Source organism: Cebidichthys violaceus, unplaced genomic scaffold (assembly GCF_023349555.1).
Source record: "Cebidichthys violaceus isolate CVI_PGR_0920_01 unplaced genomic scaffold, fCebVio1.0.p SCAF_23, whole genome shotgun sequence".
In the NCBI taxonomy this organism is placed as follows: domain Eukaryota; kingdom Metazoa; phylum Chordata; class Actinopteri; order Perciformes; family Stichaeidae; genus Cebidichthys; species Cebidichthys violaceus.
The window spans coordinates 1582043-1600039 of NW_027176406.1; the positions used below are offsets into that span (position 1 = coordinate 1582043).

Sequence of the window (17997 nt, forward strand, 5' to 3'; positions counted from 1 at the left end):
CACTCACTGCATCCCATCTCCCTCCCTCCCCCTGGGCTCACATGTTTTCAACTGCATCCCTGTTCTCCATCTTTCTCTGTCCATCCCCTTGCCATCTTATTTGCTTCCCCCATCCTCCTTCACCCCCTGCTCTTCCCTCCCTCTCCTCCATCCTTCCAATCACCTGATCCTTTCCTCTGCTTGCCCCCCTCCTCCCAATTCCCAGAGCCCCTCCCTTGCTTCCTCGCTTTCCTTTCTCCAAGCTCACACACCCATCCCGCTGGTCTTTGAGGCTGCTGCTGCTGCTGTTACGCAACGCTGCTCCCCAGTGTGTCGATGTGATCATTACGCAACATCTCCGACTCCTCTGGAATACTGATGAGCAGCAGGGCAGAGGCGATGGAAAAAACAGCAAGGCGCAAGAAAACACAATCGCGACTACGTGTGCGTACAAGACATGTGCACATGGGTGGTGGTGCACGTGTGCATCAAGGATGAGGAAGGCGTCTTCATCCTCCTCCCTTTTTGTTATCTATGGTTTCTTTGTCTCAGCACCAGAGTGTCTCTCATTAGAGCTGCTGCAGCTGGTTGGCAAGGTCACGCAAAGAGCCCGCATGTCAGTTAATGCCAATTTATTTCAATTGCATGACACAAGATACAGTTAGAACATAGTACTGGAGGTTGCATGTATCCTACACTTGTTTAGGACAATACAAAAAAACACCTAACAAAAACATGTTTATATAAAAAGAGAAAATAAAGCAAAACACCACAAAACAAACAATTTTATAAATCGCTTTAAAATATTGTTTTTTTAGGAGTGTTGTAGCTACTTTGAATAGCAAACAAGGACATTGTGTCATTGATGCGCAGCACCCAAAGCCTTGGCCAACAGTTTCAGGCCAGAAGCGGAAAACAGCGGTTTGGACATACAGATGTAGATGCTCATTTGCACCACCTACATGCAAAGAAAGGAATGGCACTTTAACACTCGTGCCACCTGCTGGCAAAGTATTACAACTGCAGTTTTTCCATATGCTTTTTTTTGTGTGCGACAGGTAATAGTTAGGTAATAGTCTGTAACCTGAATCCGATTTCATGATTTTAGTTGTCGACATATGTTTATTTACACTTAAATGATCAATTGCCTAGCAAAGCATAAATCAAAAAAACATTTTTAGCTAACAGGCAAAATGAGTGTTAAAGAAAACGGCTTCTATAAAAGGTGAAACATGCTGTAGTAACATGTATTGCCTACAGGTGGCGCATCGTGGTTGTAATAGTGCAGTAGCTATTACTATCTTTGTCTGTAGGTGGAGACAGACAGCTGCAGACCTAAACCGCTGTTGCTATTATCTTGCTTTCTTATTGGTGGCACAGTTTGGCATGTGTAGAACTGTAGAATTTAGACCATGCTACACGACAAAGAGAGTTACAGCCGGTTCCATGAGGTGCTTTGCATCAGAAAAGAAGAAGAAATTGCTACATACAGTATGCAGTACTATAAACTATCTTGATTTCTGTCGTCTAAAAGACTCTCTTGACCAGTACCTTTAGTCAGCCTGATGCGGTACACTTTAATTTAGTTTAAAAAAATAACTAAAAGTTTGCATCCATCAACTACATTGATGTATAAACAGCATAATGTAGCCAAAGCCAAGTTTGAATGTCAATGCAACATAAAACACGTTGCTAAGAAATGTCTCCCAGGAAACTGGAACAAACACAAGAATCTATCGAGAAAGCACAAAATCACAAACTGATCCGGTGTATCTAGATATAGATCGAGCTTCAGTAAATAAACAACAATCCACACAGTGATTAAAAGATGCCGTCTTCAGCCGATGTTCGCCCCAAGATCAAGCACTGGCTGCACAAGGACGGGTGGCGCTATAATGCTATTAAGTCATGAACACAACATTACAGCAAAGATGCTATGCTTGTTCTTTTGACAGAGCTGTACAAGAGACCATCAACCTATCCATTCAAAAACAGTTTTCAGTAATGGTTCGCAGACATAAGTACACTTGGTGTAAAATATTCAAGAAAAAAAAAAAGACAAGTTTACTGGGTTCCATGCATTAGGATCCTAGACTACAGAGGATCTGAACTGGAAGCACAAATGACTTTGGGGCATTTCTATTGAGTACATCATAACAATTTTACACACAACATCATCGAGGAAATAAAACGAGCAGTACATAACAGAGTATTATTGCCACACTTATTTTCTTTACAAAAATCACGGCGATTATGAGCACAAGCCGACCGATGACGAAATGTGCATCAGCCAAAGACACTTGAGATACAGAGTCCCATAACAGTCTGTCATTTACGTACTAATTTAGACACAGACTCGGTTTAGCAAAAAGGAACTCAATTCATCAACTCAGAGTCGAGGTTTCGCCAAATGGAGCGAAGCTGCTTTTTCTTTATGTGCTTTCTGCTTCGACTACCGCCACTTTGTAGCCCTGCTCAACTGTCCACCATTCAAAGTAGGAAGTGCTGGATGAGGTAAACGAGAGTGTGCCCTGTCTTTTGTGTGTTCAAACACATGCTGTATGTATATAGAGGGGGGGGAATCCCATAAAACTATATAAATCTGTATTTTTTAAAACAAACATCCAAAAGCACAGTTTACCCATTGATTTCCCTGCATTGGTTTCATTAGAAGTATTGTTCCTTAAAAGGAAATAGAATTATCCAACATATTGTTGTACATCACAATCAACAGATGCATTATTACCATCAGAATAAATACAGCACTCATTGACTATTTGGCAAATATGAGGAATAGCATTGGGTTAATAAAGACACAGTCAGAATTCCTGTCTAAGGAAATAAAGACCATGAGACAATCATGTTATTTACAACGTTTAGAAGCTGTCAACTATGGGAGACTGGCGAAATCTTTTTCTTAAATCAATCCAGCCATCACACCATGAGCAGGCAGGCAGTGGCTCTAGCGCCCTCTATCTGCAGTGTGCAGTAAAATAAACATCCCTACGCATCAACAGACTCCTCCACCGGTGAGGGCACTGGAGATCATCAGACAGTTGTCTGACCTACAAGTAACCTACAGGAAAAAACTACAACTCTGTCTTCATTTGTAAAATATAGTCTTCTTCTAAGGAAAGTGTTTCTTCTGTAAAATAAAAATCTTGTGTGAGGCTTTGGAAGCTGATCTGAGGTTAGTAGAAAAGGAAACTAGATCACAGTAGCTTTAAATTGAAGGTCATGCATGTTTTTTTCCTTAATAAGCTACTCTGTCTCCTGGGGGTGGAGGCCACCGCTATAATCTTCACACACACTGTTTTTGAAGAGAAAGTGCAAGAATGAAATACTCGCCGATACACGCGGATGACTATGTACAAACGTTTTTTCGCGCAGAGGCGTGCATGTGGGTTACAAGACAGAAGAACTGTGACTGAACCTCATTGCTAACGGACTCTCATCCTTCTCTCCTCTGCCGACCTGAGCTCTTTGCTTCCTTACTCTGCGAGCTGGAAGTACCACTGTGAATCTGTCTCCTGCATTCATCGGGTCCTCTCCTACCCTGCCGTGAGTTAACCAACTCCCTTCGAGTATTTTAAAAAGGAAGTACAGACACAAACATGAGCGCAACACAAGGAAATGTGAAGGGGGCGGGGCCAGTGTGCATCGTTCTAAAAACAGGACTTCTAACTTGACTCATGCTTTGGTCCGCTAAGAAGAAGTGCTGTGCAGTGATAAAAACGAATCCGTGTGGTGTTTAAAAGCCTGTGATTCTTTTGTACCGGTCTGCTCTTTTCATATTTCCTGACTCGGGACTGACCAGACTTTCCATGTGTGTGTTTGACCACGGGAGTGTCCACAATCGCCCCCCTTCCTCTCTTGAGTGTAGGAGCCAGGCGCTCTCCACAGGCCTTCCTGTACCCACCATGCTCCCATCATGCCTCACTGCCTGCCAGTGTGTATCCAAAACTCCAGCATCGTGTTAGAAACAACATCTGGAGCTTGGCACGGCGACTGGAGGTCAGTGAAGACAACAGTGCAAATTTAGAATCCCTTGGTGGTTTGTGTCTGTGTTGAATTCTGCGGGGAAGGGAGTTCTGCTTTATGTCTCATTGATACTTTTTTTTGGGGGGGGAGGGGGTTTTGATCTGAGTTCTTTACAGCGGCCCGTACTTCGCCTCGTACCGGGACAGGATGTTCTTGCAGCGACCACAGTCCTTCCGCATCTCGGCCACTTGCTGACGCAGCGCTGCGTTCTCCCGCTCCAGGAAGGAGGCGCGCACCGTGATCTGGTTCTCCTTCAGCCGCCGCGCGTCACGAGAACGCTTCGCTGCCACGTTGTTCTTCTTTCTCCGGGACCAGTATTTGTCATCCTGGGGGAACGAGAGTGGAAATGGATGAAATAGACAGAACGGGAGCAATACAGTTGAAGATTACAAACGCTGGCAAAGGGATTTGAAACGAACGAACATCTGTGTTGTGAACCCCCCCCCCCCCCATCTTTGATCTCTAATCCACAAGATGCCACTCTGTTTGCAAATGCCTTAATCTTGACCAGGACTGACCAGAACACCCAGTCCAACTGCAATCACACTGTGTCATCGCTTTTACTAGTCAAAAATGTCAACATGTTTTTTTTACTCGTAAAAATTCTCTAGCTATGCTCCGTTTCGCATTTAAGCACCTTAAATATGTTGTCATTTATGTGTCTTTGTGACCACTATCTATCAGTTTTGGAACAAACATCTGGGTTTCTTTGGTGCACCATAGACACTCCACATAGTGTTTGAGTTGGCCTACCTTCTGCTCATCAGGAACAAACACTTTCTTGGCTTTCTTGATCATAGGCTGCGGTTTCAGCTCCTCGTCAGAGAACTTGTGTTTGCGCGGGTTGAACAGCTCTCCCCCCGGCACACTGGACAGGACCAGGTCCGTGGGGTCCGGCTGGAAGTTAATGTCCACCTCGATGGCTTCTGGGTCGATGGGGGAGGGGGTGTTACGATCTGCAGGGTGTGGAGGGACAAGAGTGGGCTTAGATACAAGAGAGGCCACTCCAACTAAACAAAACTACCTGCCCTCTGATACATTGTAACTACACTCCTGACAACACAATGAAATGTAATGGCCTCATGTTTGGGCTTCTGTGTGCCCTTTGTGTTCATATGCAAATAGTCAGCGACTGGGAGAGTTGATCATCCCTCTCACACGTTATATAGATTTCTATTGTTGTTGATGTTGGTCAACAGGTAATGTAACGATTCTCAACAGAGCTGCATGTTTTTGGTGGTCAGGGTTTTGTCTGTGTGTCTACATGTGCAATAATTGTTCACGTTACCCCAGAGTCTACACTAAGAGTACACACTACAGCTAGACCTATGCAACTTCAGACGGCTGAAACAAATGGCATACTTCAATGTTCAGTATTCAGCTTCTAGATACAGAATTTAAGAAGTTGTTTTTCTATAATGATTCAGTCTAGCAACAGGAAAGAATAATAAACAGTATGAGTTGTCTTAAATCTCTTTAATAAGAACTGTATATCCAAAAAACACATCCCAAATACTATAATAAACCTATATTTCTCACCTGTTTTCTTCTCTTCCACTTCTGCTGTTGCCTCCTTAGACAAAGATTCTCCTTCTTCTTCTTCTTCTTCTTCTTCCTCCTCCTCCTCCTCTTCCTCCTCCTCTTCTTCTTCCTCCTCCTCTAGCTTCGCTGGTTGTAACGTAGTGACGGTCACCGCTTCCTCTGGCTCAGAGGTGACCGTCGAGGTGGAGGAGATAGACGGGGTTGGTGCTGAGGTGGGGTCAGGGGCGGCAGCAGCAGTAGTAGTAGTAGTAGTAGTAGTAGTAGTAGTAGTAGGAGTAACCTTGGGGACAAATTTGCCTTTGAATCCCACTGAGGCCAGAGTCTTCTGTAGCTCCGCCTCTTCCAGGGTCACAGGGATCCCGTTCTCCAGGAGGAACTCATCCAGGTCCATGTACTCCAAGTGGAAGGTCTCCCCATCATAGGGAATGGTCTTCTCCCAAATGGCCGGGGTTAAGGAGGCTGATACCCCCCCACCACCTCCCCCTCCTCCTCCTCTAGAACCTGCACCAGCACTGGCTGCTCCGGCCCCACCTCCCTCCACATCCTCAGAGGAGCACAGCTTTTCTTTCTCTATTTCTGTAGACAAGACATAAAAGACAGTGGTTAAATAAATGGCTGCTCAATGTGAGAGACATGTTGTCCTCTGCACACATGACAACCCTCCTTATAGAGGGTCTCAGACAGGTGCACACACAGGAAAAGCTAATCAGCAGACTGAACGAGGCAGGGTGGTGAGGTGGGGGGTGTGGTAGTGGGAATGTGACATCTGACAAAAAGAAGAGGGCTTCAACCAAAAAGCCTGTCAATGATTTGGAAAGTGAGATCATAGAACAAAAGACAGAACGAGGAGTCTAGGAAAGTAGACAAGGAAAGGCACACAAAAAACGTGAAAGGACCTCGCTTAGTACACACGTGCACCACCACAAAAACTCAGTACCAACCAACACTAGACCAATGCGTTTGATGAGAGTCAACCACGTTTGTGTATACATTATCTTCCCAGCCCGCGTGCGCGGCTTGAAGGGGAGCAGAGAGGAGCTGGAACTTTATGTTCTTTTCTCGTTTCCTCGCAGCCTCAGATGAGACTGGCTCCGTGCAACATATGGCGTGACCGTCACATCCTAGTTTGATGCACGGCCGTCATTTAATCAAAATACAATTAACGGCCTGAGGTGTTGATTTTAGAATTACTATGTTCATTTAACCGAATAACGTGTTCGCACATAGTGTCGATAAACACGGCAGAAACAAACGGGGAAACTGAGGGCACCTTTTCGCCTTTGGCTCTTACCGTCGTCTCCTTCCTCCAGGATGTTAGGAGGAGGGATGTCCATGATCTTCTTCAAAACAAAAGGAAAGGACTTCTGCGGAGCTGTGGTATCGACCTTATCACTGGGCTGAAGCACCACTGTCACAGCGGTTTTGCCAGACATGGTTCCTGCTTAACTCCGATCAGACCGGAGTGATGTCCTGAACGGTACCGGGGGGGAGCTGCCTCCTTCACCGGGAAGAAACAGCAACAAACGGAACGCAGAGTGTCGCTTCTGTCAACACTAGTGCCGTTATCAACGCTTTTAGGAGGCAAAAACAACAATACACAAGCCCCTTGTTCTATGTCCCCACCGAGAGCGCTTGTTGGATATTCATGAGCCAAGCGCCCCGCCCACTCACAGAATAGTAGACGCTGATTGGCTGTCAGTGCTGTCCATGTTAATGCGGACTGTGATTGCACAGCGTGTCTGTATTGTGGTCCAGGGGCTTCCCATTGGCCGCAACTTGTCCACATGAAGATCAATTACATACAAAGACTGTACAGTCCCTCATTAGTCACAGTCTATGGCACAGTCCAGTGGGGAACGTGGGCCGCGATAACAACATACACGTCTCGTGCAGTAAGCCAGCATCTATTTTAAGTGGAAAGTGTCACTACTCGCGCATACAACCTCCAGGGAAAGTAGCGGGCAGCATCTTTCTGAAGCAGATACATAACATGATGATACATTTGCACACTCTCATCATGACCACAGATTGAACTGCACGCCTCTCGCTGTACCCTAAAAAAAAGCAACGCAGTGTGCTCGTGCAAATACTTTTTGTCACTTTCACATCCCCTCCGCAAGGATACTCGTGGCAAAACACGTGCCCCCGCCCCTATCGTACTCACGTGAAAGTACAATCTGTCGAGGGGCGTAGCTTCAGATCTTTAGCACGTGCGGGCTAAGGCGAGCCGGAGCGGGCACGCGCCCATCGTTCGAACAGCTGGCACGGGGACCCAAAGTTGACAGAGTACACGCTCGTCACCAGCCAGCTCTAAATATTTCTACTCGGTTTATTTATAATAATGTACCACAATTCGTTCATTTATATATTTAGTGTTGTATATATTGTTTTAAGTATGTTTATAATTAATACATATGTTTATTTATTTTGTGTAAGCTGCACATCGTCTTGTGATATTATGCTATCCATCATTTCACACGACCGTTATTGTGAACGAAGTACATTGTTATGCTTTTTAAATCTTCCATTCAACGCTGGCAGTGCCACAACAAAAGAGTAAATATCACGTTCCCGTGCACGCGCTGCAATATTGAGCGCGCGAGTCTGTCGTTCTCTCCAGCGGGATTTTTAGTATCAGGAACACTGTGTTCAAACGGCACAAACACCTCACATTCACCCCTTATTTGTGGGTTTTCTTCACAAATTCACCACCGTAGCTACACGGTAAACAAAGTGCAGTGTTTCTGCAAAATCATATACCCGCTTTGCGTGAATCATTTAATGCTGAAATAAAGAATACCGAAAACCAGAGGTTGTCTTTTAAGTATGTATTCTATGCGCAGAGAAGGTTTAATCATCTCAACAGAATGTGTACAGTCTCAGTGAGGAAGAACCCAGTACCCCGTGAAAAGTGAACGCGCTTTCTCAGAAGGAGCAAAGGTGGGGGCTAGGTCTGGTCTCAGACTGATAGAAACAATGAACAAAACGACCAGCAACCAAAACAAGCGTCGGAACGGCTTTGTTATCTTTAGTATCTTACAGTTATCTTTGAGCACCGGCAAGGCTGAATTCTTCTTTTGCACAACAATAAGAAAGACACAGTGAAGTTCAACTGAGTTCAGAGCAAACTGAGTAGAAACATATACTATACTACGTATACTATACTACGTAGATATATCTATACTAAGTAGAAATATATACTAAGTAAAAATGTACCATTACAACACAGAGAGGGTTAAAGACTACACTGATCTGTTTGCATTCCCGTCTTTTCTTTGATGTTTCTTTTAATGTTGTTGTAGCAATTTACCTTAAATTTGATAATGCAAAGTGTCAATGAATGTGGAATATATCGAGTGAGTGACCTGCTCACATGGTGGGCTATGCACCACCAAAGAAGACTGTGTGAACCCTGTTACACATAAGGTTAGGAAAACAGAGTTCTATATTCTGAGAACTTCAGCAGTACCTCACACATAAGAACCTTTTGACTTGCCACCAGCCAAACATATATAACAATTTCACAGTATTGTAAAAAAAACACAGAAATGACATCTTATTTATCCGATTAACTTCTCGATTGTTTGTTCAGGAAACTGTGTCTGCCTAAAACATGGTTTAAATGTTGCTGTCTAAAACCGGCAGGGTTGTTGATAATGACACTGACAAGGTGAAAACCCATCATTGAGCTAGTCGACAGTAAGGTTGGCATTTCATCCATAGTGCTGATCAACAGTACTGAAGTACCCTTTAGCAAGGCAGCAAATTGCTTTGTGAATGCAGCACTGCAGGAAACCATGTCCTTTCATTTCTCTGACACATTTAGGACAATCTTATTTTACTCTAGAGTGGTTATAGTGCAATCCACCTCATTTAGTTTGCAAATTGACTGTTTTGAGTTTACTTTTGTAGGAGGACACAGAGTCATTAAAGCTTAAGGTAAGCTTAATTAAAAATACGCCCATGCACAAAGAATTGATGAGGTAAAGATGTAGACGTGATGTCTCCATGACGAGCTTCTAAAGAATTGATTAAATATAAAGATATAGACGTTATGACTTCATAACGTCTATAACGAGGACGATAGCTCCAACGCCCGGGGCACACCCAAATAAGGCTTCATTAGCAGATAAATGATATATCTCATGTGACCAGATGTCCCAAAAGCCCCCAATGTACCGGGGCTGAGAGTGCATCGTTAATCCTAACTGTATGACACAATGAACAAGATGACTGTCTGGAGGAACATTGAGAGTGGGAGGGTGAAAAGAGGGGGGCGATCATAAAAAGGGACAACAAGGGTATAAAGTAAGTAACATTTCTTTGTTTTCTCAGTTGATTCTGGACAACTTGGTTTACTTGTACTCTGTGTGATGCAAATAAACCTGCGTGAACTGAAGAAACTCCAATCTCTCTTGTGTTCTGTGGGTGTTCGTTACTGAATTCCTTTTAGTGAGAATCCTGTGGTATCTCACCACGAGTCAGATAGCAAATAGTTATTAAGCCAGGCTTTAAGTATTAAGTTTAATATAAAGTTACAGTCCAAGAAGTTGATCATAGACATAGAAAAAACCACCACACTTTGTTTTGTCAATGTTCAAGTACAAACACAATACAAACTCCAATCTTGCTTAGATTTACTATATGTGCATAGCTTGAGACTCCTTTGTCAGGATGATGAATACTAAAGTGATCATGGGGCAGGAGTAACTGGGTCAGTGTGGCACAATAACCACAAACATTAATTTAATTATGTGTAGTACCTCACCTGTGCTTGTGCAAAAACTCAGTATTCAGAGTATTTCAGTATGCAGAGTTCCCATTCTTTGTTACTTGCTAAATATCCTGCAGAACTAGTTGAAGAAAAAAAAAATAAGCCGTAGGCCCAGGTCTGCTGAGTTTTTCATTGCAACACATGCAAACAGCTGTTGGCCTAGAATAACAATTCTTAGAATAAACAGTCAGTGTCTTCAACTGTCCATGAAGCAGATCAGCTAGGTGGCCTGTGGTCCAAAGGACAAATGAGCACAACAACATTTGGTTTGAACTGTTCAATCTATCGCAGCACAACGATAGGTTGAGAGTATTCTGTCAGTGTCTTTTACAAACACACTACAGTATGAGCATGAAGCATGGCGGGAAAATGCAGTGTGCTCAACAAAAATAATCGTGACGTTTAGTCCGTTGGTGCGGTTAACAGACCTATAATTGATTGATTGATATTTATTTTGGTCTTAATATTAAAATAAATGATACACAGCAGAAAAGAGGGAATATTCCTTATTTCTTTTTGCATTATAGCATCTGCACTAATAATGATGTTTAAAGACAAGAAATAGACATGGAAAAGGTGAGAAAGAAATATCAGGGTGTCACAAAGGGAACATGCAGTCATTATTGACCGCAGCTAAAGGGAAGGGCAGATATCAAGGTGTTATTTTATCTCATATTTTCACCTGGCACAACAAACAAGACAGTCAAACTGCAATGTTTTCATGTTGGAAACATGCAAGTAAATTTAATTGTTCTATATTACATCGTGAGATGTACTGCAAAAACTCTGCTCATCACATGGCTAGCTTATTAATTGATTAATGTGTCAGCAGAAGTAACAAATATGGCAGCAAATGTGTCAATGTTGGCAGTGCAAGATAATGAAATTCAATGAGTTATGGCATTTGCAATTATTTTTAGCATATGTTCCAATGACACACATATGAACATTTAATATAGTACAAAAATTCTGTGGATTAAAAGTACTAAAAGGTTGGAAACGGCTGAATGTGTCCTTTGTGAAAACAACCGTCTGTGTGAGTCAGAGCAGAGTGAAGTAATGGTGTTACTATTGACCAAATAATGTAGCTGGTTGAGAGGATGTTTGAAAAGGAGGATGGCTCAACTGGACAATAAACAGAGTGACTCGAGGCTCCAAGTTGGTATTCGAGGTGGGACTTCGTCCAGTACTCAGCTAAGGACATAGGACATCGTTCAGGACAAGCATCGGAGGACTTTGTCTCTGCTCACAGCAAAAAGAACACAGATCATGAGCAGGAAACGGCTGACAGAGTTCCTCATTTCCCCCCTGCATGAGCAGGAGAAGAAGGATACTGGATTTTCTGTTATTTTGTACGAGGCCAAGAGGATCGCAGAAAAAACTTCTTTTCCTTGGAATGAGGAGTTATTGAGAGTCATCTTCTCCTACACCACAAAGGATTTATTCCACAAAAAAGGACTTTCATCCAGTCTCAGCTCAGTAAGAATTTATGTTATGATCAGACCGTGATAAGTTGAAGTAAAGAAAGTATTTGAGCAGTTGCTTTGCCACACTGATAATCCTGCAATAAATATCTTGCTAAATCTAAAACGCATTTAAAGTAGTAGTAGTCTTGAGAATTTATTATATATATATATATATATATATATCCTAGTTCTTCGTCCACTAAACAGACCATTAGAGCTTATTTCTAACTATCAAAACCTATCCTGGCCCCTTACCAAGAGCCTAGATTCATTAGAGGAAACGACTGATAGATAGGGCCCTGAGGAGGAGCTCCCGATTGTGAGTCTAAGGCAGACTCCCTCACCCCAAAAGAAGACGACAAAGTCTCCAGTGGCACCCGTCGTCGACACTAAGAGGGGAGCTGTACGCCTGATGGAAGAGACCACGGTGGTCCCGGCGCCCGAGGCAGGGTATGGAGACATGCACACGGGGCCTAGCAGAGGTGTTCTGAGAGCCCCGTACAGACAGGTAGCAGAATGGAGGAGAAAAATTCAGGATCCCAGCCCCAGCGGAGTCAGCGGTGTGAGGCCCAAGACTCCTGCAAGGTCACCTCGGGAGCCACATCCTGAGCCACCTCCACCAGAACAGGAAGAGGATGGGGAATCAGATTATGGAGCTGAAAATGAGGACTGGGAGGGGACAGACGGAGAGCAAAGCCTGACCTCAGTTGAGTACAAGGCACCAGATGGGTAAAAGTTCTGAAAGGGGGGAGCCGGAAGGGGAATAAAAAACCTGTACCCCTTCACTCTGTGTGCTCAACTTCTCAGAAAATTGCTAGAGATGCCCGCTATGGTCCCATGGTCACCAAGGTCGGGAGAAAAGCTTATAAGTTTGAAGAGGAAACAGAGAAGGCACAGCAGAAAGACATCTCGGACAAGGAGGAGGCAGAACAAGAGTAGCCACCAGCGAAAGGGTGGTACAAGGCAGTTATTAACTTTAAAGCCCTCAACCGCAGGACATTGGCTAATCGAGCCAGTCTAATCAACCCCCAAGGAACGCTGAAAACTCTGAGACTGAAAAAATACAAGTCCTGCATTAACCTGGCGAATGCATTTTTCCTCGCTGAGGCTAGCTAAGGCCTCGCAAGGCAAGACGGCATTCACTCACAATGGCAATGCCTACGTTTGGGAGAGACTCCCACTAAGATACAAGAACTCTCCAAAGTGTTTCCAGTCTGCAGTAATGGATATCTTGGACAGCCTGGAGGCGATCATATATGTCGGCGATGTATTCATTGCAGATGACACGGAGAAAAAGCACCTGGAGAGACTGAAAAGAGTGATCGAGCGACTTACAGTGGCAGGATTGAAGTTGAACCTCAAGAAGTGCCAGTTTGGACAACATCAGGTGAATTATCTGGGCTTCCAGATCTCTACAGGCCTGGAATTGTCAGATGAGTACCGGGAAAAGGTGGAGCGGATCGAACCACCTGCCTCGCTATACGAACTTCAGAAAGTGCTGGGGCTCTGCAATTATGTCAGAGATCATGTTCCCAGCTACCAGAGGTATGCAAGGCCGCTGTATGCACGATTGAAGAAGAAAGAACCTGAAGAAGCTCGCCAATTGTGGAAATGGACAGCTACAGACCAAAGTAACATGGAAACCCTAAAAACAGCCATCAAAGGAGCATTGAGGCTGGAACCAAGAAGCCTGGCGGCGAAGCTGGTTGCAGAGGTCAGTTGCAACGAGGATGATGCAGTGGTCAAAGTGAGCAATGAAGATGGAGGAATAGTGACTCTATGGAGCTACACTCTGTCATCGGTGGAGAAGAAATACCCGGCAAAAGAAAAAGGAGTTAGCAGTACTGGCAAGGTACTGGAGTGCCTTGAAAGACCTGGCTCAGGGGCAGAGTATCAAAGTCCTCACCCAAAGCCAAGTTCATTTATTCCTAAGGAAAGCCACTGTGAAAAGTTCAAAAGCAACGAAGGCAAGGTGGGGGCGATGGGAAGAAATCCTACTGGACCCTGACCTCAACATTGGCCGTGCACAGCTCGTCAGCAAGAAGCTAACAAAACCGGACATGACACAAGCTGAACCGTATGCGTGGACCCTGTACATCGACAAATCACAAAAAGGACAAGATGACACCGCCTATTGGGGCTTCATTCTCAAACAGGGAGAGAAGGAGCGATCCAGACAGAGAGGCAGGACCCTCGGAGGTGCACAGATCGGGGAAGTGACGGCAATAATGGAAGGTCTGCTCGAACTGGAGCGAAGAAGGGTAAAAAGGGTTTGAGAGCGTTAAAGAAAAAAGAGTGGCCCATGAAGTCCTATGGCAAAAAATAGCCGAGCTAAGGCTAAACATGGACCTTGCGGTAGTGCACCAAAGGGCGCACACCCAAGAAGGAACTTACTGGAAAGGAAACGATGAAGTGGACCATTTCGTCCAAATGACAAAATTTGTCTTTGTTGGGATCGAGAAGTGGGACGAGATGCCTACAGGAAGGATAGTCCCAGAAGAGAGCTTGACGGAAGTGGTGCAGACCATACACTAGGCCATGCAGGCACCGGTCCGTCCTACGCGCAAGGAACTGCAAAAGCAGTGACTCTGGATTCCTCAACGAGAAATCCGCCGAATCCTCAAAGACTGCGAGTTGTGTGGTCAATACAACACAGGGCCGAGAGGGCAGCGGGTTGACGGACTTATCATTAAAAGTACCGTACCCTGGTGGTCAGTGTGCATGGATGTCGCTGGACCAATGGGGGTGATGGGGAAGAAAGGTGAAAAGTATCTATTGGTGCTTGTGGACTCTATGTCAGGATACGTAATCGCAAGAGCAGTAAAAAAGGCTAATGGCAACAGTGTCGTTAGCATGCTGGACCAAGTCAGCAGCTACCTAGGGGTGCCTATGGAGCTCAGGACTAACAATAGTACACATTTCTGCAATGCCAAAGTGAACCAGTGGCGCCAGCAGTATGGAGTAATCAGGATTTACTCTCTCCCGTACACACCTCAGGCAAACGAGGTGGTGAAATGTACCATTGGCTTGGTGAAGAATTGGATTGGGGAAAATGGAGTACAAAGACCCTAGACATCGGGGTTGCCTTGAATGACAGATGCAGGAGTGACAGACCCTCCCCCTCAGAGGAGCTGCATCATTGGCCATTTAAGTCACAGTAAATGGGGCGGGGTTCTGAGGATTAAAAAAAACGAAACTCGGGCTAAGGGTCCCACTTGATCAAGGCTCAAGGGAGTTCAGCTGACTCTGCAGTCAAGGTCAAGTATGACAAATATGACATAGTTGAGAAGATTTTGGACAGCAACACAGTTCAACTCAAGAAAGGAGAAATCCAGGGAGTCAGTCAACTGAAGCCAGTTCCTAGAAATGTAGTATAACCTAAGAGTTGATTCATGCATTTATGTATTGTGAATTAATATGAAGTGATTTAACAACTGTAATGTGATTATGGTTGTGTGTTTGGAAACTGTTGTATGTGTCCTCATGGGACCAGGACAGTTTTGACACTTGAGTCAAAAGGTAGTGCTGCTGCATTTGTCAGGATGTGACAACGGGTCTCTATGTTTCTCTTGATGAGACAGAGAGCGTGCAGCTACCATTGACCATTTAAGGAAGTATATCCTGTCAGATCATAATGTGTGTGTGTGTGTGTGTGTGTGTGTGTGTGTGTGTGTGTGTGTGTGTGTGTGTGTGTGTGTGTGTGTGTGTAAAAATGAATACTTTGAATAGTCATGTGCTACTGACCGAGAGCGTGTGGAAAAGGGGAATGGCTCGACCGAACAACAAATAAAGCAACAAGGAAGATCGAGTTGGGATTTGACGCTGGACAGTACTTGGCTGAGACCACTGGACGTTGTTCGAGAGAAACATCGGAGGACTCCGTCTTTGTTCACGGCAAGGAGAACGCCGTTCGTGAGCAATAATTGGCTGACGGAGATTTCCCTCACCCCCCTGCTTGAAACCGGACAATAAATATATCAGAATGGTCACCGTCAACGCGGTGGTTACCATGAGAAGAAGTATGAAGCGGACGTCCACCGAGAGTTTATAAAACATAAATGTCTACGACACAATCTAAACGAATAAACTTCTTTCCGGAACTACTCTCTCAACCCAAAAGGTCACTTAATGGTTGAACACTTAAGTTCCCATGTGTCTGGACATACTCAGAGCAGACTCTAGATAAGGACTGGGGGTCACGCTTGACAGTTAGACCGTTAAGGCTGAGTCGACCATGTTTTATGACCCTATCTTGGTGCTCTGTTTCAGCCTCATCTCACATCCAACTGTAATAAACAAACTTAAAGAATCCTTTAGTTGATATTCTAGGCCTAGTTGTAGTAAGTACCTGTATTTCATATAAGACTTGTGCTGTTATGTTGAGATTAATGTTATCCATTCATTTTTTATGCATATAGGTAAACGTGTAAATCTACGGTCATGATATGTCATGATAACTATGACTATCTATGTTGTGTAATTGTTTGATTCATTCAATCTTTAATTGATCAGGTTGTATATCAACTATTTGGTACCTTTTTGCAGCTGAGATAGCATCCATTTCAAATATGGAAGACTTAAGGAAAACGTAAGTAATTAGTATTAATTTGGTAAAATAGGTTAAATCAAATAATCAAGCCAGTTGTTAAGATGGAGTGGTTTTGCTCTTCCAGCCATAAACTGAACCCTCTTCGTCAAGAAGATAAAGCCAGAATTTAAGTCACATAATAAAATTATCTCAGATAGAAATATTTTAGGCTTGATCTAAATTACATTTAAATCACAACTACTATAGAGGTGCTTCACAATCTTCCCTGGGGCTTTTCAGGCTCTCAGCTGAACGGTGCATAAATGTTTGGAGCCAAATTTAAGGTACAAACGTCGAACGATGGATTTAATTGATAGACATCAATCAATGATATGACTCTACCTGGTCACATGTAATCCTTTTCATTTGTAGTTCATTGTGTTCTTCATCCTATTAATTCCTTTGTTTGACTTTGTTTATTTCATTGTTTATTCATCTATTTTCTGTTTAGTAGTTTAGTATGTAGTTAGTCAAATAAATATTTAATTTATAAAGAACTTGATCATTCGATTTGTGTGTATATGAAATAATAGGGGACACACACACACACACACACACACACACACACACAACAGTATTACATACCATATACAACACTGATGACTTTACAATAGTAATCGATATGACTACAAGTTGCTGATAGCAGCAGGAGTGACGTATGTATGAGAGAGGTGGAACAGTTAATATGTAATCCCATTGTAATAAGAGTTTTGAGGTATAGTACAGTTGCTCATACATCATTATTTAACTACTAATTATACTGTCCCGTCAATGGTGGAAGAAGTACTAGATATTTGATTAAATATAGTAGCAATAACTCCATGTAAACATTCTAGTCCTGCATTGTAAATTTGACTTTTAACAGCAAAACTACTTCGAGCATCAAAAGTAAAAGTTGTCATTAGGCAGCAGAATGGCCATTGGCTGGCCAATTATATTTCAAGTCTGTTATCTGCTTGAAAAAAAATAAAAAAATAGATATTCTTACCGGTGTCATCAAAGGCAGGGAAGGAAAAGGGGTAGTCAGCCAAGGACCGGAGGAGATCAGGAACGTCGCTCCTGTCTCCAAAGATGATCTGGTTTGTTGACATGATGACCAATCTGCGAAACTATCAACTGACGTCTGAAAGTCGAGTCCAACTGACTGAGAAACGCTCAAACTTGTGAGTCGGCGGCTGACTTCTCTCACTTTTAACCAACTTTGCAGAAAGTCACATCACGGGGATTCCAGCGCGTGTCCAAACAACCTGTATTATAATTAGCAAGGGTAGCCACGCCCCCCGGTCCATGTTGATACGTTCCAAGATTCGCACGCGCCTGTCAGTCACTCCGCACAGCCTACGAGAAAGCCAGGGGCGGGCTCTAACGTGTGCACAATAACAAACCTGTTCAGCCGAGCACATTTCTCGCCACGTACGGCCGCACGTGCAAGCCAAAACAGGTTCGAGGTCTGATGCACGCGAGCGCCCCGCGCCATCTAGTGACCTGTTTGAGTAGTGCGCTAAAAAGGTGGCTGGTTCACAGAGAACAGTTCTCATTTAGTTAAACTATGAGCAAAACTATTAAGTCTCATGATAACAATCTGACCAATGTAGCAACACCAGTCT

General features: G+C 43.8%; 1 protein-coding gene across 2 annotated transcripts; it reads right to left on the reverse strand.

Annotated features, from left to right (window-relative positions):
- Nucleotides 1–596: 596 nt before the first annotated feature.
- Nucleotides 597–17615, reverse strand: tefb (TEF transcription factor, PAR bZIP family member b). 2 transcript variants are annotated; one of them, XM_068718429.1, is made up of 4 exons: nucleotides 17379–17615; nucleotides 5560–6138; nucleotides 4774–4976; nucleotides 597–4346 (listed from the first exon to the last, which is right to left on the reverse strand). In XM_068718429.1, the coding sequence occupies exons 1-4, from the start codon at nucleotides 17479–17481 to the stop codon at nucleotides 4131–4133; spliced, it is 1101 nt and encodes a 366-aa protein (XP_068574530.1). In that variant the 5' UTR covers nucleotides 17482–17615; the 3' UTR covers nucleotides 597–4130. The 2 variants fall into 2 exon arrangements, with proteins under 2 accessions (XP_068574530.1, XP_068574529.1); XM_068718428.1 differs by lacking the exon at nucleotides 17379–17615 and adding an exon at nucleotides 6854–7198.
- Nucleotides 17616–17997: the final 382 nt, after the last annotated feature.

What these genes read in the sequence shown, in the direction of transcription:
- tefb (XM_068718428.1), bottom strand. Translation starts at nt 6,995, where the DNA reads ATGTCTGGCAAAACCGCTGTGACAGTGGTGCTTCAGCCCAGTGATAAG. An exon ending in CCTGGAGGAAGGAGACGACG is followed by an intron (nt 6,139 to 6,853) that starts GTAAGAGCCAAA and finishes TCTTGTCTACAG; the next exon opens with AAATAGAGAAAGAAAAGCTG. An exon ending in TTGTTCCTGATGAGCAGAAG is followed by an intron (nt 4,347 to 4,773) that starts GTAGGCCAACTC and finishes TCGTTCCCCCAG; the next exon opens with GATGACAAATACTGGTCCCG.